A 20746-nucleotide genomic window follows, 5' to 3' on the forward strand; every position below is an offset into this window, starting at 1 on the left:
ATCACTTCAGCTCTGGCAATGGTGACTACCAAGGCACCAATGAGACACCTTCTCGTGGCGTTGTCCCTGTGTTGTTCAGCGTGTTCACTATCGCCCATCAGTCATCCTTCCTTGTATACGAGTACGCGGTGGCCGTTCCTCGCATCTTCTCATTGGAGGCGCGACGTTGCACGCCCCACCAACTTGACTGGACCCCAGGTTCAACTAGCTCAAGGCCTCGTCACAGGTGTTAGCGTGCCCCAATTCCGCCAGGATTATTTCCTGGGGATTCCCTATGCTCAGCCTCCATTGGGTGAGCTGAGGTTTTCTCAGCCTCGACCACCGAAAGTGAATCCGAGTCACAGAATAGACGCCACCGCTTACGGAAAAGCGTGTTTGCAACCGGTTAGCATTTTTTCCCCTCGTTTTCTTCCCCAAACTCTTGCGAATAATTTCGTTCTTTAGCTTTTCGGGGGTCTGACGGGCTTGACAACCTCTGACTTGTCGGAAGATTGTCTTTTCATCAATATCATCCGGCCTTCAAACCTGCCCCGCGGTACGAAACTTCCAGTGATGGTTTGGATTCATGGAGGGGCTTTTTACTTTGGTGCTTCACAACTGTTCAACGGCTCGGCGATCGTCGCCCAAAGCGTTCTCTTGGTAGTTACTTCCTTCCAGCATCTCAACCCCCCCATCTTCTGATATTGAACATTGTTGTGACAATATCTCGAACATTCAGAACGAACCTGTCATCTACGTCTCCCTCAATTATCGTCTAAACGCCTTTGGCTTCCTTGGCGCACCTGAACTGGCAAGCGACTCTACGACCGGAACGCTCAATGCTGGTTTACACGATATGATCAGTGCATTGAAATGGGTGCAGGAGAACATTGGTGCTTTCGGAGGAAACAAGAACCGAGTGATAGGTAATGAATTCTGATCGATTCGCGGTTACCATAATCTGAATTTAGTCTGTCAAGTGTTTGGTGAGTCGGCGGGTGCGATTGCGATTGGGACTCTCCTCGTTGCTGGAGGAGGACATTATGTGAAACATCACAACTTATTCCATGGTGCCATCATGGAGAGCGGGGCTCCAGCAGGGTAAATTTGTATCATCCATACCTTTGCTTCCTTTCTCAAGTCCCTTGTCTGATTATCATTCCATTTCCATCGCTAGTCTCCCCGTTCCTACTGTATCCGATCTCGTACCCTGGACAAATATCTTCACTACTGCAGCAGGCTGTCTTCCCTCCGATCCCTCCATCATATCATGCCTTCGTTCGAAACCGTCTGAGGTGCTTTACCAAGCTTCGCTCGTAACGTTGAACGCGACGACGGGCCTCGCACTCGTTTATAATCGAGTTGTGGACGGATTCTTTTTCCAGGAAGGGAAACGTGCGGCGGAAGAGGTAAGAAAGGGGAATGTAGCGGATGTGCCTATCATCACGGGGTGCAATCTCGACGAAGGAACGTTATTCGTACCTCATACGTTCAACACTGCGGACGAAATAGTGAATTTTTTCAGAGGTTCGTGCATGTGTGTTCCTTGACCATTTCTCTCCGCGGCGGGAGAAAAAATCAAATTGTGCAACGTCTCATCCTCCATAGTCTGCATATGGCTTACTTACACATTCATTTCCGGCTTTTTGGTTTTGTGCTTGTTCTGTTGCGGGGCTGCAGTAGGATTATTATACGTTGGAAACCTTAGCGTAGCGACGCCAGAACAAACGAAGCTCTTCAAAGGCCTTCTGGAGTTGTACCCCGATATTGCTGCGATCGGAAGTCCCTACGAGCCTGTCGGGGTGAGTAAAGACGATCGGTTCTTCGGGTCGAATAATCAGTATAAGAGAGCTGCGAGTTTGCTTGGGGATATTGTCTTTCACAGTGGTGCGTACCTATCTATTCCGAGTCTGATCGAATTTGGGGGTAGAATACATCCAATGGCGTTCATTTTTTCTTATCTAATGCGGGGAATTATATCATTCAGGTCGACGCGCATTGTTGGATGCGTATATTAAACACTTTGGTTTCTACCCAGCGTGGACATACCTTTATACCCAAGTGACTCCAGATACACCAGCGTACCAAGGTGTCTATCACGGAAGTGAGCTCCCGGCTGGTGAGTTTGCAGTTCAACCCCCCCCCCCCTCTTACCCTTCATCGCTGCCATAGCAGGTTTCTGATTAATTTTCACATGCCCCCCCTTCACTTTGAACTTTGCATCAATATCGGGCGGGTGGGCTATAAATCAGTATTTGGACTGTATGCTATACAGAATACAACCTCGGATCTGGGCAAAACGTCGTTAGTTATGATCAGCGCCTGGGTCACCTTTGCGAATTCTCTCGATCCTAACCGCCCATTCTGTGAGCACGCCCCTCGGTTCCCACTTCTTCGCTTCTGTTTCTTTTCTTACAAAGTTTTTCTTTCTGACTCATTGTTCTTTTGTGTTTGGTATGTGTGCGTGGCGGGCTCTTTCAAGTGCTGCCATTTTGGCCTAGGTACGGATGGGAACGTAACATGTTACGAATTGGGAATGGGCATTTCGATCTCATTAGGGATGATTTTCGAAAGGAAGGGATAGAGTTCTTGCAGAGGAAAGAGTTCACGGATGTGTTTAACTTTTGAGGCTCAGGTTGTTACAACTGGTCTCCTCGTCGATGGGTTTTGAGGAGACTAAGACCTGGTTGGTGGCCTAATCTGAATTTGGACTCAGGTGCTCCCCTTTTCTTGGGCAAGGCTGCGTGAATGCGCTGCGCTTAGTTTATAACCGATGGATAGTTTTTTTTCATTGGGGTTTTTTTTTTTAGTTCCACATTGCTGGAACTAAGGTTGAGTATATTCTTGCCGTTGACATCGTATCTAGCGCCTGATACGCTAGGTAATCACATTTAGATATTATTATTGGGACTGAACGTTTATATTCCAAATAATGTATGCGTTGGGATCATGACGTGACATACGGACGGACTCCTCGACCGTTCGATGACACCAATGGCATCCGTTCGATGTTTTCTAGAACGCGACCCGCCACAAATGTTCATCGTATCCATATGTATCACCCGTACATGTGAACTTCCCCCATATTGTGTTGTGCAGATGTACCGCAACGATGGACCAGGAGTACGAGCAAGCCAAAGAGGAGGCTGAGTAGGAGATATGATAAGAAGTAGAGCGACGAGGACAGGAGATGCGACAGGACGCATAGACGGCATCACAACTTATACAGACGACACACCCTGAAGACACAACCTTGAGGACTACATTATAGATATTACACAACAGGAAGTTCTTCTCCTATATGGACATATCACTTCCGATATAGTTTGGTCTTGCTTAGTACGCCGTGGTTTCATCTAGTGGATGGCTGCAGTGCATTACCACGAGGCCGGCTGCGGGGCTAGAGATCAATACCACCACAGAGACATGTATGGTGCGATCGACAGCGTCGCTGGAAATCGGGAGCAAGGAGTGCGTTCTTACATGTTGTCGAACTCAGACTCGTGACGTAGAACGACGAGTCATGGAAGACGTATTTTGAACTCTAGTGGGAGCCAACTTCCAAAACGCTGACATCCAAATTCCTAAGAATGGGGACCGCTGGACAACAGAGAGTCACATAAGGGAATGAGACAGCAGAGAGCCTTGGTGCTTACATAATATGTAAGCAATGGAGCCTCACTCCTCCGAATCCCCCAGAGGACACCGTCACCCCGACCCTACTAACCCGATGACACCCTGCGTTTGTAAAAGTCCCCTCATTAATGTAGTGAGATATGCCTCTCTGTCACGTGCTAACGAGACGGCGGGGTAAATACTGTACTAACAAATCTGATATCAACAACAACAACTCCTCGGAATCCCCGCCACCAATAAATTTTCGCCGCGGGTTCCGCGTCCGTATCGGCAATCTGACTAATCACACCACGCTAGGGTCACAGTCCGCAATGACTTCTGTGTCCCCTTTTGCTTCGTCGGGGAGAGCTCCGGTCACAGCACCAGCGAAAGCCCAGACGCTTAATATACGCCACTCTTTAACACAGAATGCTATCCACTGATACGCAGTGGCCTCTATTAGCGACATCACATCAGGACTAGCTATGGGGACTACTAAGACAGCGATGAGAAACGCTCTCCTCGTAATTTCCTCACTGTGCTATTCTGTTTTTTCACTACCACACGTCAGTTGTCCCTCCTTGTACGCTGGTGCGCGTCACTGACTGCGCGATGTCCCATCTCCCGCCAACTTGGCCGGACCTCAGGTTTAACTAGCTCAAGGCCTTGTCACCGGTCTCAGTGCGCCCCAATTCGGTCAGGATCAGGATTATGTTCTATGCTCAGCCTCCATGGGCAAATTGAGGTTTGCAAAGCCCCGACCACTAAATCCAAAACCAAATCACAAGATGGACGCCACCAAGTACGGAAAAGCATGTTTTCAACCGCTTGATGTGCGTCCCTTGTTCTCGTAGCGATTTTCCTTCCAGCTTTTGTGAATGATTCGTTTTTAGTTCGTCCCGGGCCTGACTTTTTGGATCTATGGAGGGAATTTTCTTTACGGTGCAGTCGCAACTATGTAATGGCTCGGCGATCGTTGGGCATACGAGTACTTCCTTCCGGCATCTCAGCCCCATTTTCTGACATAAATATGACGCTATTGTCACAATATTCAGAACGAATCTATCATCTACATTACCGTCTAAACGCCTTTGGTTTCCTTGGTGCTTACACCATATGATCAGTGCACTGAAATGGGCGCAAGAGAACATCGGAGCTTTTGGAGGAAACAAGGATCGAGTGACTGGTAAGTTCCTTCCTGATCGATTTGCAAATGACCAATGTGGACAACTGTCACCTGGCGAGTATCAATGTGTACGATAGAGTATTGTGCTCGCTGCCTCAAGATGAATGTCCAAAATGAATACCCAAGACCCAATGCCAGGCATGACACGCCACCCGACCTCACACTTTCGGCCGCGGAGCACACGTCAGACACACGGGAGTCCAGGCACATGAACTAAGCAGGACCCCAGCCTATATGATTTTGTAATATTATATCACAGGAACGCCCATTTCAATTTGATTTTCGGCCCGGGTGACATCAAGCCGCCAAATTGAACGGAAATGGTAGTCCTTGGACATTTGCTTATGTCAAAATCTTACCCTGGGGTTCAATGACACCTGAGCGAGCGGCATCAGAATTCAACGTCCCTCACTCCTGTGAATATACTCCAGTTGCCAATGGAGTTCTACTTTAGGGGAGGCTATTCGCCACGAGTTTTGCGTCCTTATCATCGGCAATAACCTACTTATGCTCGCTGATTTCCTTGTCCGCTTTTGCCTGCGTCTTAGTCCCCGGTACTTTTCAGAGACAGCTGCGGTCGCACTGCCAACGTGCAACATTTGCCATCCATACCCTGGAGTGCTGTCTAGTCATACGCAGTGGGCTCTATTACATCGGGACTAACGATGGGGACTACCAAGATGTCGATAAGAAACGCGCTCCTCGTAACTTTGTCATTGCTGCGCCATTCTGTGTTTTCACTGTCGTCCATCGGTCATCCTTCCATGTACGCGGGTGCGTGGTGGCTGTTACCCGCATCTTCTCACTGGCAACGCGACGTTCTATCCCCTCAAATCCAACTTCCCCAGGGTTTTGTCACAGGTCTTAGTGCGCCCCAATTCTGTCAGGATTATTTCCTGGGCATTCCGTACGCTCAGCCTCCATTGGGCAAGTTGAGGTTTGCGAAGCCCCAACCACTGGGACCGAATCCGAGTCATAAGGTAGACGCTACCCAGTACGGAAAAGCATGTTTTCAACCGCTTAATGTATGTCCCTTGTTCTCTAAGTGATTTCCTTCCGATTTTTGCCAACGATTTATTTTAGACCACCCCGATCATAACAGCTTCTGACTTGTCAGAAGATTGTCTTTTTGTCAATGTCTTTCGACCCTCGAACTTGCCCCATGGTGCGAAACTTCCTGTGATGGTTTGGATTCATGGAGGAGGTTTTGCTTTCGGTGCGTCGCAACTATACAATGGCTCGGTGATCGTCGAGCAAAGCGTTCATCTGGTACGAACGCTTCTTTCTAGCATCCTAGCCCCATTTTCTGACATATAAGGCGGTTGTGACGATGTTTGGATTAATTCAGAATGAATCTATCATCTACGTCTCCTTCAATTACCGTCTAAATGCTTTTGGTTTCCTCGCTGCTCCTCAACTGGCACACGCTTCTACCGGAACACTCAATGCCGGCTTGCATGATATGATTGGCGCATTGAAATGGGTACAGGAGAATATTGCTGCTTTTGGAGGAAACAAAGACCGAGTGACAGGTACGTTCTGTAGGAATTTGAAATTTCGTGAAATTTACGCCTATCAAGTGTTTGGTCAGTCGGCAGGTGCAGTTGGGATTGGATCTCTCCTTGTCGCTGGAGGTGGGCATTATGTGAAACAGCACAATCTATTCCATGGCGCCATTATGGAGAGTGGAGCTCCAGGAAGGTAAAAATCTCTTCTCCGATTCCCCAGTCCTTGATCTGATTATCATTCCATTCCATCCCTAGTGCCCCCGTTCTTACTGTGTCCGATGTCCTGCCCTGGACCGATATATTTGCTGCAGCGGCAGGCTGTCTTTCCTCAGATCCCTCGATCATATCATGTCTTCGTTCGAAACCTTCCGAGGTGCTTTACCATGCTTCACTCGTGACGTTAAATACGACAGACCCCGCATTTATTTTCAACCATGTGGTGGATGGGTTCTTTTTCGAGGAGGAGAAACGTGCCGCGGAAGAAGTAAGAAGGGGAAATGTAGCAGATGTCCCTATCATCACGGGGTGCAATCTCGACGAAGGGACGTTGTTCGTACCCCACACGTTCAACACTACGGACGAAATAGTGAATTATTTCCGAGGTTCGTGTTCCTTGACCATTTCCTGCAATTCTTCCCGTGGAGAATGCTGTACTGTAGACACTTACTTTCTGTTTGCCTTGTCTGGCGCGGAATTTTTCTACCTCGGGAACCTTAGTGTGGCGACGTCAGAACAAAGGAGGCTTTTCAAGGGCCTTCTGGGGCTATACCCCGATATTCCCGCAATCGGAAGTCCCTATGATCCTGTCGGGGTAAGTAAAGACGATCGGTTCTTTGGGCCCAATAATCAATACAAGAGAGCCGCGAGTTTATTTGGGGATGTCGTCTTCCACAGCGGTGCGTGACATCTACTCCGATCGAATCTTTGAGGGGAACGCTTGAAACAACAACAAATGGTGTTAATTTTTGTCTAATGTGGGGAATTATATAGGTCGACGCGCATTGTTGGATGCGTATATTCGGCGCTTTGTGTTCTACCCGGCATGGACATACCTGTATACTCAAGTGACTTCAGAAGAACCAGTGTACGATGGTGTTTTTCACGGAAGTGAGATTCCAGCTGGTGAGTTTGCAGTGACTTCTCCCAACCCCTCATCGCAGGACAATTCTGATTTTTTGTACCTGTTAATCACGGTTGACAGTATTTGGCCTGTATGCCGTCCAGAATGGGACCACCGTTCTGGGCACAACCTCGTTATATTTGATGAAGGCCTGGGTCGCCTTCGCGAATTCCTTCGATCCCAACCGCCCATCTTGTAAGTATTTCTCCTAACGCCTTCACTTCAGATTTGTCTCCAGAAGGACTGACCCATTACTCATTTGTTTTTGTATGATGACTAGTGCCAAATTGGCCCAAGTATGGAAAGCAACGCCACATGTTGCAGATAGGGAATGGGCACTTCGATGTCATCACTGATGATTTCCGAAAGAAGGGAATAGAATTCTTGCAGAAGAAGGACTTTACGGACACGTTTAATTTCTAAAAGGTGTGCCTGTTGTTTTGTGACTGGACTAATCCACCTGAAAGTCGAGATGTCTGACGTGCGACTCGGACAGTCTCGATTAAATAATGTCAAGTTCCTTTTTGGGGCTTGACACTCTTCTGTGTGTCTCTCGTAAACGACAGAGATTTTCTTATCGAGTCATTTTAAGACGTTGCTAGTGCATTTCATTTGGAGTTGAGATATTACCATTGGCTCTAGGTTCTCATATATGTAATCTAGATTTGTATCCGTGGCCAGAGGCACAGGAACCAGTTCAGGATGTCGAAAGCCAAGACCCTGCCACATCAGATTAAATGGGAATGATGCTTACATTTGGCGAAAATCGCAATATACAACTCTTACCCTGGGGTTCAATGACATCTGGAGTAAACAGCGTCCAAATTCGCCTCCGTGCACCTCAGTTCAACCCAACCCATTAACCGATAGGGTGTTGCCATGGGCTCCGCATCCTTATCAACTCCCTCGCCTGCTTTTAGCATGACCTCTAGCTCCACTTCGTCAAAGAGAACTGCGGTCTTTGACCCCGTTTTTCATTTGTTATCCATACCCCCCACCGATAGACAGCGGCCTCGGCAAGCCACATCACATCAGGGCTGATAATGGGGGCTACTAAGACGGCGAGAAACGCTTTCCTCGTGATTTCCTCACTGTGCTATTCTGTGTTTTCATTGCCGCCCATCGATCATCCTTCCTTGCACACACCTCGGGTTCAACTAGCTCAAGGACTCGTTACAGGCCTTCGTTCACCCCAGTTCCGTCAGGATTATTTTTTGGGCATTCCGTATGCTCAGCCTCCATTGGGCAAGCTGAGGTTTGCGAAGCCCCAACCACTGAAACCACGTCCGAGTCATACGGTAGATGCCATCAAGTACGGAAAAGCATGTTTACAGCCGCTTAGTGTATGTCCTTCGTCCTCATATTGATTCCCCTTCAACTTTTGCGGATGATCTGTTTCTAGACCCTGAATCTAACGGCTTCTGACATGTCAGAAGACTGTCTTTTCATTAATGTCCTCCGACCCTCAAACTTACCCCATGGTGCGAAACTTCCTGTGATGGTTTGGATTTATGGAGGAGGCAACACTTTCGGTGCATCGCAACTATATAATGGCTCGGTGATCGTCAAGCAAAGCGTTTTTCTGGTTTGAGTACTTCCTTCCGCCATCTCAGCCCTAATTTTCTGATATGTAATGCTGTTTGGATTGTTCAGAATGAATCTGTCATCTATGTGTCCTTCAATTACCGTCTAATGTCGTTTGGTTTCCTTGCTGCTCCTGAACTGGCACATGCTTCTACCACCGGAACGCTCAATGCTGGCCTACATGATATGGTCGGCGCTTTGAAATGGGTCCAGGAGAACATTGCTGCTTTCGGAGGAAACAAGGACCTAGTGACAGGTTAGTTCTTGCTCTAGCAATATGGATTTGGGGTTTACACCTGTCCAGTGTTTGGTGAGTCGGCGGGTGCGGTTGGGATTGGATCTCTCCTCCTTGCTGGAGGTGGTCGATATGTGAAACAGCACAATTTATTCCATGGTGCCGTTATGGAGAGCGGATCTCCATCAAGGTACCATCATTCGACTTTCTCTAGTTTTCCATCTGATTCTCGTCTCATTTTATTACCAGTATCTCTATTCCCCTTGTATCTGACGTCTTTCCCTGGACAAATATCTTTGTCGCAGTAGCAGGTTGTCTTCCCTTCAATACCTCAGTCATATCATGTCTTCGTTCGAAACCCTCTGAGGTGCTTTACCAAGCCTCACTCGCGGCGTTAAATACGACGGACCCTGCACTTGCTTTCACCGGAGTAGTGGATGGGTTCTTTTTCAAGGGGGGGATCCGTGCGGCAGAAGCAGTGAGACGGGGTTATGTAGCGAATGTGCCTATCATCACCGGGTGTAATCTCGACGAAGGGACGTTATTAGTTCCCCATACGTTCAACAACACCGATCAAATGGTGAATTTTTTCAGAGGTCCGTGTTTCTTGAAAATTTCTCCGCCAGAAAAACGTTGTATTATCCAAACACTTACGTTGCTCCTATCCCGTTTGTCTTGTCGCTGCAGAATGGTTTTACGTTGGGAATCTTAGTGTGAAGCAAACGAAGCTCTTCAAGGGCCTTCTGGAGTTATACCCCGATATTCCGGCAATTGGAAGTCCCTATGATCCGGTTGGAGTGAGTAAGAACGATCGGTTCTTTGGGCCAAATAATCAATTCAAGAGGGCTGCGAGTTTGTTCGGGGACATTGTCCTCCACAGCGGTGTGTATTGTCTACTCTGACTGTCGGGAGAACTCTTGGAACAATGAATGCTTACCGATGGGGCCGGTTTTTGCCTGATGTGGGGAATTATATAGGTCGGCGTGCACTCCTGGATGCGTATCTCAGGCGTGGTGCACATTATCCGGCATGGACATACCTTTATACTCAGGTGATTCCAGGAGTACCGGTATACTTAGGTGCCTTTCACGGGAGTGAGCTTCCGTCCGGTGAGCCTCTTCCCAATGTTTTACCGAGGGTTCTGATTTTTTCGTATCCTCATTCGACATCGATCGCGCTGCTAGTATTTGGCATGCACACCATCTATGATTGGAACCCAGTTCTGGGTACGACTTCATCGTACATGATCAGCGCCTGGGTCGCCTTTGCAAATTCCCTGGATCCTAACCGCCCGTACTGTGAGCGTTTCCCCTACCCCTTCACTTCCGATTCATTTCCAGGAGAACTGACCCATTTACTGTTGCTTTTGTGTGCTGACATAGTGCGTAATTGGCCCAAGTACGGAGAGCAACACCACATATTACAGATTGGGAATGGGCACTTCGATGTCATCACTGATGATTTCCGGAAGAAGGGAATAGAGTTCTTCCAGAGGAAGGACTTCACGGACGCGTTTAATTTCTAAAGGTGTACAAATTGTCCTCTGACTGGACTGATCCACCGTGTGCATGATGTTGAAAGTCGAAATGTCTGGCATGCAACTTGGGATCTGAATTGATTAATGTCAAGTTCCGTTCTGGAGTTTGATACTCTTCTGAGGTCCTTGCGCATAACTTGTGATCAATGGGAAATTCTCTTGACGAATTTCTTCTATTTCCCTGCAGCCCATATTATATTCCAGTTGGAGCCGAAGTGAGATTTCTCGCAAACACTCGGGTTGACATGAGTTGGCTCTGATCTGGTGCCCGTATGCTAGATTCTCAATGATTAACCTACATGTATGGACAGCCTCTTGTCTCACCAGCCCATTCGACGTTCAGACACTACAAACATTATATTCATATCACCAGTATGCCAGAAGGTCTTTGAAGAGCATCGTTTGTTCTGGCATCGCTACGCTAAGGTTTCCAACGTATAACAATCCTACTGCGGCCCCACGACGGAACAAGCACAAAAGCAAAAAGTCGGAAACGAATGTGTAAGTAGGCCATATGCAGACTATGGAGGATGAGACGTTTCAATTTGGTGTTTTCTCCCACTGTGGAGAGAAATGGTCAAGGAACACATATGCACGAACCTCTGAGAAGAATACACTATTTCGTGCGCAGTGTTAAACGTGAGGTACGAATAATGTTCCTTCGTCGAGATTGCACCCCATGATGATAGGCATATCTGCTACATTCCCCTTTCTGACCTCTTCCACCACATGTTTCCCTTCCTGGAAAAAGAATCCGTCCACCACTCGATTGTAAACAAGTACGAAGTCCATCGTCGCATTTAACGTTACGAGCGAAGCTTGGTAAAGCACCTCAACCGGTTTCGAAGGCATGATACGATCGAGGGATCGGAGGGAAGACAGCCTGGTGTGGTAGTGAAGATATTTGTCCAGGGCACGAGATCAGATACAGTGGGAACGGGGAGACTAGCGATAGAAATGGAATGATAATTAGACAAGGGACTCGGAAATCGGGAAGAAAGAAAGCAAAGTATGGATGCTTCAAATTTACCCTGCTGGAGCCCCACTCTCCATGATGGCACCATGAAATAAGTTGTGAGGTTTCACATAATGTCCTCCAGCAACGAGGAGAGTCCCAATTGCAATTGCACCTGCCGATTCACCAAACACTTGACAGACCAAATTCAGATTGTAACCGCGAATCGATCGGAATTCAATACCTATCACTCGATTCTTGTTGCCTCCGAAAGTGCCAATGTTTTCCTGCACCCATTTAAATGCACTGATCATATTGTGTAAACCAGCATTGAGTGTTCCGGTCGTAGACTCGCCTGCCAGTTCAGGGGCGCCGAGGAAGCCAAAGGCATTTGGACGATAATTGAAAGAGACATAGATGATGGGTTCGTTCTGAATGTCCGAAACATTGTCACAACAACGTTAAATGTCAGAAGCTGAGGGGCCGAGATGCTGGAAGGAACTACTTACTACTCATACTGTACTCACACGACCAAGAACCTGTCACGCGTCACGCAGGCCTAGCGGTTCATTTGTCCGGTGTCACGCCATTTGAGTAGAATTGGATGGCTGTGCAGATTTTCAATTCAAAATTTCCTAAATTAGCAACTATAGAGTCAAAAACAGTACATTTCCATCTCTTTTTCTAGATCCCTCGTCCATCTCACCTGTTTACCCTGTCCCAACCCATTGCTATCAACTTCGGACTCAATTGCCACACTGACTTCTCTGATGGTCTCTGAATCATGCTCTTCAGCCGCAGTTAAACCTGACTGAAGGCCACCATCCACCTTGGCAAGCCCATTGGGTAAGGTTTCACCATTGAGATGTTGGCAAACTTCCTCCAATGTCACCTCTATGTCATCCTCCAGGACATCCGAGAATGGTTCTTCATGTATTGCTGAATTAGAGCTAGGATGAACTTGAATCGCATTCTGATTGGCAGGGCACTTGTGAGGTCTTTGGGTAGCTCAGCACACAAGGCCGTAAGTGATACAAGTATGTGTATTTTACGGTGGTGTGTAAGCAGTTACCCGGAGGTTCCTGCTTGCCCACATGACTATATGTATCTAATTTACATGTGGCTCGGGGTTCAGGGCTATTGCCCTGACATTCTCCCCCCTTGCATTGCATTTGTGACGCATACAAGGTTGATAGTGAATAAAACAAAGTTTTTTAATAATTGATTTACATTGAGTTTGGAATTATCAATGAGTGTTTTGTTGTCGCCACTTTAAAGTGGGCGATTTTGTACATGTCAGTGAAGGAGAGAGAGAGGGTTTAAGGAATAAATGAGTGTGGGCCATTACTTTGAAGTGAACGGCGATACATTGGTATCGCAGGGAAAAAAAATGGTGGAGTTTGTCGAAAATGAATTTTGACCCAAAGGTTGTATGTCTTTGGTGTTCCTCACTTGTTCCGTGAGGGTTCGTGTGTAAGTGGTGTTTACACACGAGCGGTGGTGGATGTGGGTCTTTTTGACGGAGTGGAGATTTCTGCAATTGTTACTTGCGGTTCCTTGCATACAGTATTGTGTGCGGGGCCTCGAGTTGGGGGAAGGTGTTTTCATGGGTGCCTCGATGGTGTATTACCATGTCACTTTCCCTTTTCTCGAGGGTGGAGTCATTGCCCCGGAGGAGGGTTTTCCTCCGGGTTGTTCATCTGGACATCCAATTGCTGCATCGGATGCAATGACGTAGCCTGGGCTACATTGTCGGGCTGTGGGCTTGACAAAGTGGGCGCTCCCTGGGTGGGAGCGGGTTGTTGTGTTCCTGAGCTACTTGGCTCAGGTGTAGAGTACGGTAGGTCTACCGTTCTTCCCGTGGGGAAGGGTGGTCGTTGGGCTGGTTGTCCAGCACGGAGACTTGCATCTCTTTCCCGGTATTTGGAAGCTTTTGCTTCCTGTTCCACAGTTCTTGCAGCACGTTCCTCAGGAGTCCTGAGTGGTTTGAACTGGGACTTTAGATAGGCGGCTTTGCCTAGACTTTCCCAGGAGATTTTTCCCTTATTCTCCAGGGAATTATACTCCTCTGCAAGTCTTGCGATACTCGGGAGTCCCAAGAAGTATTTCTCAGTTTCCTTCACTTTTTCGCAAAGGGTTCTGTGTACCTTGCCGCTTTTGAAGGCAGCTTTGGCCTGTTTGTACCAGTGTACAAATTCTTTCCCACTCACGCTTGTCCACCAAGCATATGCGGTGTCGTGCACCGCTTCTGACCCCGCTATTCTCCTCATGGGGAAGTTGGGGTCGATTGTTACGTCGACTGGAGCTTCAACTTTGCTGAACTTGTTGAGTTTGGCGGTCTCGTATAGCATGTGGACACTTCCCTGCAGGGTAGCTTGCCCATAGGGTGCTGAGGTACTCAGCGACCCACCGCCTCTGGCAGTGGTCCCCGTTTTAGGGTCTGCCATCGGTTGCCTACCGCTCTCCCTCTTCCCCTCGACATGGGTTTGCCCTTCTGAGGGCGGGCCCTTATGCAACCCGGACAGGGTCGCCTGCCCACGGGGTGGCGGGATAGTCGGTGCCCCACCCCTTGATGTGCTAGTCCCCATGTGGGGTCATGCCTCATGAGGCCCGGAACCGTATCCCCTCCCCCTGACCTGGGAGGCCCCCGTCATGATGGGTTTGGCAGCGAGGTCTGCCAGTGCACGTGCTTCTCTGAGCTTGCATTTCAGTAACTCAATCTCCCTTTTTTGGAGATCGACTTCTCTCTCTGTGTCTTTCAGAGAGTCAAAGATGCCCTCAGCATCTCTTCGTGCTCTGTTGTATTCGCACCTCCAGTGGGCGCAATGGTCGCAGGCGTCTTCTGATGCCCTCGAGTTATCAGACCATGCCCGTTTGGATGGTCTGGACAAGGAGCTGCTGTCGCTCCCTCGTCTCCCTCCTATGAGGGACTTCATCTCTTTCAGCTCCTCGCAGAGCTGACCTGTCTGAGCAGCTACCGCTGACGCAATGGCTGATTCCCAGCCTGCATTTGGCTGGGGTGTTGTTGGACCTGGGCCGAATTGGCCAATCCAGGGGTTGATCTGGCCAGGGAAGTTCCCTGGGGAGTATGCCTGGGGCTGCAGCAGCAAATGCTGCCCCTGGAATGGCGCTTGTTGCGCCATCGGTGCAGTTTGCACTGCGTATGGTTGGAAGCCCCTCTGAGGAGGCTGGGGGTATGCAGTGCCTGTTAGCAACGCGGATGGTTGTTGGTTTGCGGCACTCATTTGTGCTGCGTGCGTTGTGTAGTCCATGGCACTTATCTGCACCTGGTGTTGTTGTTGTTCCAGGGAGCCTTGCTCCCCGGGTTGTCATATTTCAATATCCGGTGGCTTGTTTGGATTGAACCGAGGGTTGCCTCCCCCAGAGAATGACATTTCGTCATTATGTTTCTTGTGGTGGTGGGAGGGGTTTTCATTCTTGCGTGTGTGGGATTCACCGCAGTTGTGTGTTCTTTTGCACGTGAGCCTGTGGTTCATGTGGTCTAGGCGAGTTACTTGCCCAGAACTTTCCCACGCTCTTGGCTGTGGGCCATCGTCCCTTGGCTTTACTTCCTCTGCCTCTGTTTTTGGGGGTGTAGTGATGCCGAGAGTCCCCTGTCTTCTTTGATAGGGAGTTTTTCTGGTTCCCTTACATTTTGTAAGGTGAGGTACTCATCCAGGTGGACGAGGTCGTTGCAATTTCCTAGGGGTTCCCATTTGACCTTAAACCAGAGTTTGTTGTGAACCCACGCGTGGTTTAGGATTTTGCAAACTACTGCTTTGCGATCGGGGTCTTCCCCAAAATCGTAGAATATGTTTACTTCCCTATTTGGGAAGATTTCCTGGTCATTTGGCTCATGAGGTATGAGCTGGGATATGTGGAATCTTGGGTGGATTCTGCATTGTTCAAGTTGTGGTGGCAACTTGAGGACGTAGTTTGACATCTCTGGAAATGTTTCCAGAATTTCGTAAGGCCCTATGTATAAGGGCTATAGTTTTCCTGCCCTCCCTTTGGGTAGGTTCAGCTTATCCGTGGATAAGTATGCAAGCTCGCCTTTTCTCAAAGCCAGGTCCGGGCGTCTTTTCTTATTCGCCTGGATTGTTTGAGCAGCACGATTGTGTATTATTGCGTCATGTGCTGCCATGAGGTTTTCCTTCGCTTTTTGGGAAAAGTCATTTACTCCTGGGTAGTCCGAGAGTGGTGCTGTTAGGCACATCTTTGGCATATGGCTGTAGATTAATTCAAACGGGGCAAATCCTGTCGATGTGTTTGAGCTTGCATTGATCGTGAATTCCGCCATCGACAGTTTCGCTGCCCAGTCACGTTGATCTGGTCTAACCATCATGCATAGTATTTGTACTACTTTTTGTATCATTCTTTCCGCTTGGCCATTGCCTTGCAGGTGGAATGCAGTTGTGGATTTCAACTGCACACCGAGTATTCGGTGTAGTTCGTGCCAAAATTTTGATGTGAATTTCGAGTCTCGATCTGATATGATCGAGTGTGGTAGACTGTGGAGTCTTACAACTTCACAAAGAAATACCAATGCTAGTTCTAGTGCGTTCGTTGTTGTCTTTATTGGATGTTGGACGTCAACCTACAAATGATTACCCAGAGGTAATCATATCCCAAGCTTGTTGGGAATGGACCTGTGAAGTCCATGGCTATTGACGACCATGGTGTCTCCGGGGTCGGGAGTGGGTGAAGCATTCTGGGATTTCTCCTGGTGCTTTTCTTTGTCGTTTGACAAGTTCCGCAAGACCTGCAGAACTTGTGGGTATCCTTCCTCATCGACTTCCACCAGAAGTGTCGACGGAGGGTTTCCACTGTTTTCTTGGATCCTAGGTGTCCAAGTGTTTCGTGGATGTTCTCGAGGATTATTCCTCGAATGGACTTCCTTTCATAGTTCCCTTTCGGAACTACTATTTGGGTCGTCCCTCCTTCTCCAAGTCGGGTTATCAGCCCATCTTTTACAGAGAAGTTTTTGAAATTCCCCGGGTTCTCTAGGATTTCCCGGTGGATCTGGCTTTTCGAGTATCCAGATTTTATTGCCTCAATGAGGTCTTTTTCTTCGAATTGTTTTTGAAGGTTCTCTTCTGGAATTATGATTTCTTCCAGATTTTGGGCACTCCCCCCTAGAGCTTCCTCTAGGGTATTTCTCACATGTATCGCTGCGAGTCTCTTTCTCTCTGAGTTTTTACTCAGGGTACTGCTTAGTAGCAGTTCTTCGTATTCCTCGATTCTGTCAGGGATAATGTCTTCTGCATTTTTGTCCAGGTGGATGTCCACCGACACATAGTCATTGAAATGCAGATCCTCGTCTGTTGACGAGTCGTAGTATCGTGAGAGTGCATCTGCCACTTTGTTCTTGTGGCCTTCCATGTATTTTATTTCGCAATTGAAGCTTGCGAAAAAGGCTTGCCATCTCAGGTGTCTACCTGAGTTGTGGTTTTTCGCTTTGAAATATTCCAAAGCTTTGTGGTCCGTGATTACTGTGAATTCACGGCCTCCCATGAGGTCGTCTTGCCATCTCATGAGTGCTTCGAGGACACGCAGTGCCTCGAGCTTGTAGGCGAAGTACCTATGTTGTGTGTTGGTGAACTTTTTGGACATGAATGCGGCCGGGCGGCAAGTCTGCCACCTTTCGCCTTGTCCAATTAATGCACCCATGCCCGCTGGGCATGTGTCTGTTATGACCCAGACGTGGAGTTTGGTCCTCTCTTCTTCTGAGAGGCTTTCTGGTGGGTTCCACTGGACGGGCTTCAGGATTGGAGCCCTGCATGCTAGATGTTTGATCTCATCAAAGCATTTCTGGTGGAGTGGTGTCCACCTGAATGTCTGCTTGTTTGAGCAGATTGTTTGCAGTGATCCTGTGTAACCACTGACATTTGGCATGAATATCGATAGATATTCTACCATTCCCAGGAATCTTAGGACTCCTGTGTGGTCTACTGGCTCTCGCCAGTTGCGGATTTTTTCCATTTTATCCGCTTAAGTGTGGATGCCCTGTTCGTCCACATGGCTTCCTAGAACGTCTAGGATTGGGGCAAATGGCTGGAATTTTTTCCGGCTTATGTAGAATTTCGCCCCTTTTAGGCGAGTGAACAACCACAATAGTGCTTTATTGTGGTTTTCCACTGAGCTTGTGCTGGTGAATATATTGTCGAACCAGATGTGTAGGCGTTGTAGGAGAAATAACGGCCACACTATGGAAACCCATTATGGAAATATGCCAGATAAATCACAAAAACCTCATACGACAAATAGATATGAGAACATAGAAGGACCTGAATTTTAACGAATTTTACGAATTTTTACGAATTATTATGACTATACACGATAAATCGAAAGAAAGAAAAATAACAAAAATACTTCAAGCTTACCATCAACGAGACGGAATTCTCGGGGGAATTTATAGCAAATATTAAACCAAGAATTAGGACAATCGACCAAGATTTGACTATAAAAATAATCAGAGAACCTCCACGGAAACTACTTTCCCATGTCCGCACACGTAGCAAGGATGGAAGTACCACGGAACAAAGATTCCTCAGGAACTAATGCAAAAGTCAAAGTCGTGTTTATAATAGGAAATGTAGATGTCCCCCAAACGGAACCAATGAGAGTAATTACAGGGGAAACTACCCATAAACGACGGAGATATGACTAAAACTCCTGCAAAACGAGGACAATGTCTAAAAAGCAAGCGCGAAGATTAACTAGTAACGACCGAGACAAGCTTGATAGCCCATTAGAAAGGAAGGGATCTACTCTTAATCCTCCCAAATTTCCATAATAAAAGGATCATGCGTTAATGAGAAATCCAATAACGGGAATAGCAACATCAAAAGTCCGAGCTCAGGGACAAGACGATGATTGCGTAGGATCCATAATTAAAACATACAACGAAATTTACACGGAAATTATGAAAAATAGGAAACTATAGCTATGCAAATTCTCAGCCCAAACGGTCCAGCCGTTGTGAAGTTATACCCATGACGGGAATATAGGAATCCGCATCATGTGTAATGACACGTGAGGGTGGCGATGCGCAGGGAACCGGCCGTCGGAACCGAGATCCGCACTTCGGCAGATCGCGAAGACCAATTTCCGTCCAAATAAGGAAGAGCCCGGTCAAAACAAAGCACGGAAAGTGCAAAACAACCTTAGAACATGAGGGAAAAATCTGAAATAAATCACAGAAGCCCATATGAAAGAAATAAACACCCGCGCATATCATAAATCCCGAACAACTAAACGAAAACGGCTCCCGCATACGAACAACTATGGGAACGACGCACGTGATTACCGAATGTGCGCGCGAAACTTTGCTAACTCAACGAATACAGGGAAATAGGACACAACCTTAGTACCATTGGAAAGGTGGGAATAAATGAAAATTTATGATACCAAGAACGTGAGAAAACATCCAGAAATGAATGAGATACAAGGACATGAAGTTAGAAACCTGAAAACACGCGGGAAGACAGCTTCAAGAGGTCTAGAGCCCTAAATAAAATACATAAAAATATGATATCTTCGAGGACGACCTACTATAACAACGAACAATACATATGGAGGATTAGGATGTGATAATACAAAGGGGAATCAGGGAATATGAACGAAATTCACGAAAACTACTAAACTACGACGGACCATGGCGGGAATTTTAGGGAACGATGTTCTAATGAAGTAGAGAGCTATAACACATTCGTTTGAGTAATTCTTGATTACTAGCAACTTTTTCTTTCAGTTTTAAACCTGAATAATTCACTCATTTATCATTTCAGTCTCATTTTAACTAAATGTCACTAAATAAAATTGGAATAAATCAGCTGAAGGTCTCAGCACAGTCGCACGCATAGTAATGCGAGGTTTGAATTCAGTATGACCGAGTCATAGCAAACTTAATGGGAAATATGGGGAATTTGAAATAGGGAACTGCGGCAAATGCGGCGCAGACAAATTCCAATTAACCATTAAAATAGCTTAGGCGAGGAAGGACAATAAGGATTCCAGGCGCAGTCTGACTGCAGTAGAGCCGCAGTTCAGCGCAGCAAAGCGCAGTGGAACTATAGCGTGAAAATTTCACTTTTTATTCAGTTTGGGAAAAATACACTGTAAATAAATCCTGTAAATAGAAGGTAGAGCGTGAAAAAGGAAGGCGACCCAAGGAGTATAAAAGGGAGACCCTTTCTGCGACTTTTCGCCCCCTTAGAGAAGTAAGAAAATAGAGTATTATTTTTCTCAAGCATTTCTGGTTGTCACTCCAGTGCGAAAAAGTGATATACAGTTAAGATTGCCACTGTAGTAAAAGGCAGCAATTAAGGAGAGAAATATTAAGTAGATATTTCAACAGGAGAGCTGGTTAACACTCCAGATTTCAAAGTGTAAACACAAAACAGTTATTTTGCTACTGTTAAAACAAGCAATAAAATAAGACAAAAATAAAACAAACTCAAGGGACACTCCAGACATAATCCAAATTCATTAACTAAATAGAATCTTTGAAACTTCACCAAGTAGAAGATTAAATTCAAGTTTAAAATCCAAATTAAACAACGCTACACAGAATTACACCTAGACAAATTAAGAAATTTCAATAAAGAAACAGCTCCGCAGGGCTCGGTTTATCTGTAAGTCAATTCCCAGGAACTTTAAAACTAACCCATAAAAATAGAATTAGCCAAAACACTCGGATTGGTACTTTATTTACAATAAATAACACTAGTACACTTCCCCATCCTAACTAAAGAACCAGGGAACAGCTTGGTGGTGGTCTCGTTTGAACCTCCCAACTGACTTTCCTTTGTTCTCTCCTTCAACGGAAAGGCAGGCAATAACCCAGAAGCGGAAAGGAGGGATAGGCCTGAAGGTGGGCTCTGCAGGGCAAGCGAGTGTATTGCCCAGCGGAGGTGGGAATGCGCTAGCGGACGTCAGAGCTGTCCGGAAACCTTCGGGGCTCCGTACTTAGGGAGGCATAGGTAATAAATTGAAAGGAGGGGGTGGTGACCATCGAGGGGTACT

The 20746-nt window shown here is 47.0% G+C and overlaps 6 protein-coding genes across 6 annotated transcripts; 4 read left to right on the forward strand and 2 right to left on the reverse strand.

The window, feature by feature from the left end:
• The first annotated feature begins 260 nt into the window (after positions 1–260).
• EI90DRAFT_3050158 (Alpha/Beta hydrolase protein) lies at positions 261–2874 on the forward strand. The gene is made up of 9 exons (XM_039059743.1): positions 261–384; positions 445–639; positions 719–905; positions 960–1080; positions 1157–1506; positions 1660–1866; positions 1967–2098; positions 2232–2345; positions 2462–2874. The coding sequence occupies exons 2-9, from the start codon at positions 553–555 to the stop codon at positions 2605–2607; spliced, it is 1344 nt and encodes a 447-aa protein (XP_038918267.1). The 5' UTR covers positions 261–384; positions 445–552; the 3' UTR covers positions 2608–2874.
• Positions 2875–3942: 1068 nt separating this feature from the next.
• EI90DRAFT_3050177 (uncharacterized protein) lies at positions 3943–4969 on the forward strand. Its single transcript, XM_039059744.1, has 3 exons — positions 3943–4163; positions 4242–4427; positions 4488–4969. The coding sequence occupies exons 2-3, from the start codon at positions 4326–4328 to the stop codon at positions 4554–4556; spliced, it is 171 nt and encodes a 56-aa protein (XP_038918268.1). The 5' UTR covers positions 3943–4163; positions 4242–4325; the 3' UTR covers positions 4557–4969.
• A 575-nt stretch (positions 4970–5544) lies between these two features.
• EI90DRAFT_2915191 (Carboxylesterase family-domain-containing protein) lies at positions 5545–7192 on the forward strand (the record flags this gene model as incomplete). Its single annotated transcript, XM_039054538.1, has 6 exons — positions 5545–5805; positions 5864–6049; positions 6129–6312; positions 6361–6481; positions 6544–6926; positions 7020–7192. The coding sequence occupies 6 exons, from the start codon at positions 5545–5547 to the stop codon at positions 7190–7192; spliced, it is 1308 nt and encodes a 435-aa protein (XP_038918269.1).
• An 898-nt stretch (positions 7193–8090) lies between these two features.
• On the forward strand, positions 8091–10977 carry EI90DRAFT_3288217 (uncharacterized protein). Its single transcript, XM_039067099.1, has 9 exons — positions 8091–8751; positions 8811–8993; positions 9062–9248; positions 9297–9417; positions 9477–9823; positions 9915–10109; positions 10205–10336; positions 10412–10525; positions 10610–10977. Exons 1-9 carry the CDS (start codon positions 8452–8454, stop codon positions 10750–10752), a joined length of 1722 nt encoding a protein of 573 aa, XP_038918270.1. The 5' UTR covers positions 8091–8451; the 3' UTR covers positions 10753–10977.
• A 233-nt stretch (positions 10978–11210) lies between these two features.
• On the reverse strand, positions 11211–12247 carry EI90DRAFT_2970197 (uncharacterized protein). The gene is made up of 3 exons (XM_039055679.1): positions 12229–12247; positions 11964–12150; positions 11211–11912 (listed from the first exon to the last, which is right to left on the reverse strand). The coding sequence occupies exon 3, from the start codon at positions 11826–11828 to the stop codon at positions 11571–11573; it is 258 nt and encodes an 85-aa protein (XP_038918271.1). The 5' UTR covers positions 11829–11912; positions 11964–12150; positions 12229–12247; the 3' UTR covers positions 11211–11570.
• On the reverse strand, positions 11866–12147 carry EI90DRAFT_2870617 (Carboxylesterase; the record flags this gene model as incomplete). The annotated part of the gene is made up of 2 exons (XM_039053851.1): positions 11866–11912; positions 11964–12147. Coding segments are annotated over 2 exons (231 nt in total), but the record flags the coding sequence as incomplete, so codon positions are not given.
• Positions 12248–20746: the final 8499 nt, after the last annotated feature.

This window comes from Cantharellus anzutake, assembly GCF_015039405.1.
Source record: "Cantharellus anzutake strain C23 chromosome Unknown EI90scaffold_15, whole genome shotgun sequence".
Lineage (NCBI taxonomy): Eukaryota > Fungi > Basidiomycota > Agaricomycetes > Cantharellales > Hydnaceae > Cantharellus > Cantharellus anzutake.

Coding starts and splice junctions, on each gene's coding strand:
- EI90DRAFT_3050158 (XM_039059743.1), top strand. CDS start 553: ATGGTTTGGATTCATGGAGGGGCTTTTTACTTTGGTGCTTCACAACTG. Junction 906..959: donor AAACAAGAACCGAGTGATAG/GTAATGAATTCT, acceptor TAGTCTGTCAAG/TGTTTGGTGAGTCGGCGGGT. Junction 1,081..1,156: donor GAGAGCGGGGCTCCAGCAGG/GTAAATTTGTAT, acceptor TTCCATCGCTAG/TCTCCCCGTTCCTACTGTAT.
- EI90DRAFT_3050177 (XM_039059744.1), top strand. CDS start 4,326: ATGGGCAAATTGAGGTTTGCAAAGCCCCGACCACTAAATCCAAAACCA. Junction 4,428..4,487: donor CATGTTTTCAACCGCTTGAT/GTGCGTCCCTTG, acceptor ATTCGTTTTTAG/TTCGTCCCGGGCCTGACTTT.
- EI90DRAFT_3288217 (XM_039067099.1), top strand. CDS start 8,452: ATGGGGGCTACTAAGACGGCGAGAAACGCTTTCCTCGTGATTTCCTCA. Junction 8,752..8,810: donor CATGTTTACAGCCGCTTAGT/GTATGTCCTTCG, acceptor ATCTGTTTCTAG/ACCCTGAATCTAACGGCTTC. Junction 8,994..9,061: donor TCAAGCAAAGCGTTTTTCTG/GTTTGAGTACTT, acceptor TGGATTGTTCAG/AATGAATCTGTCATCTATGT.
- EI90DRAFT_2970197 (XM_039055679.1), bottom strand. CDS start 11,828: ATGGTGCCATCATGGAGAGTGGGGCTCCAGCAGGGTAAATTTGAAGCA.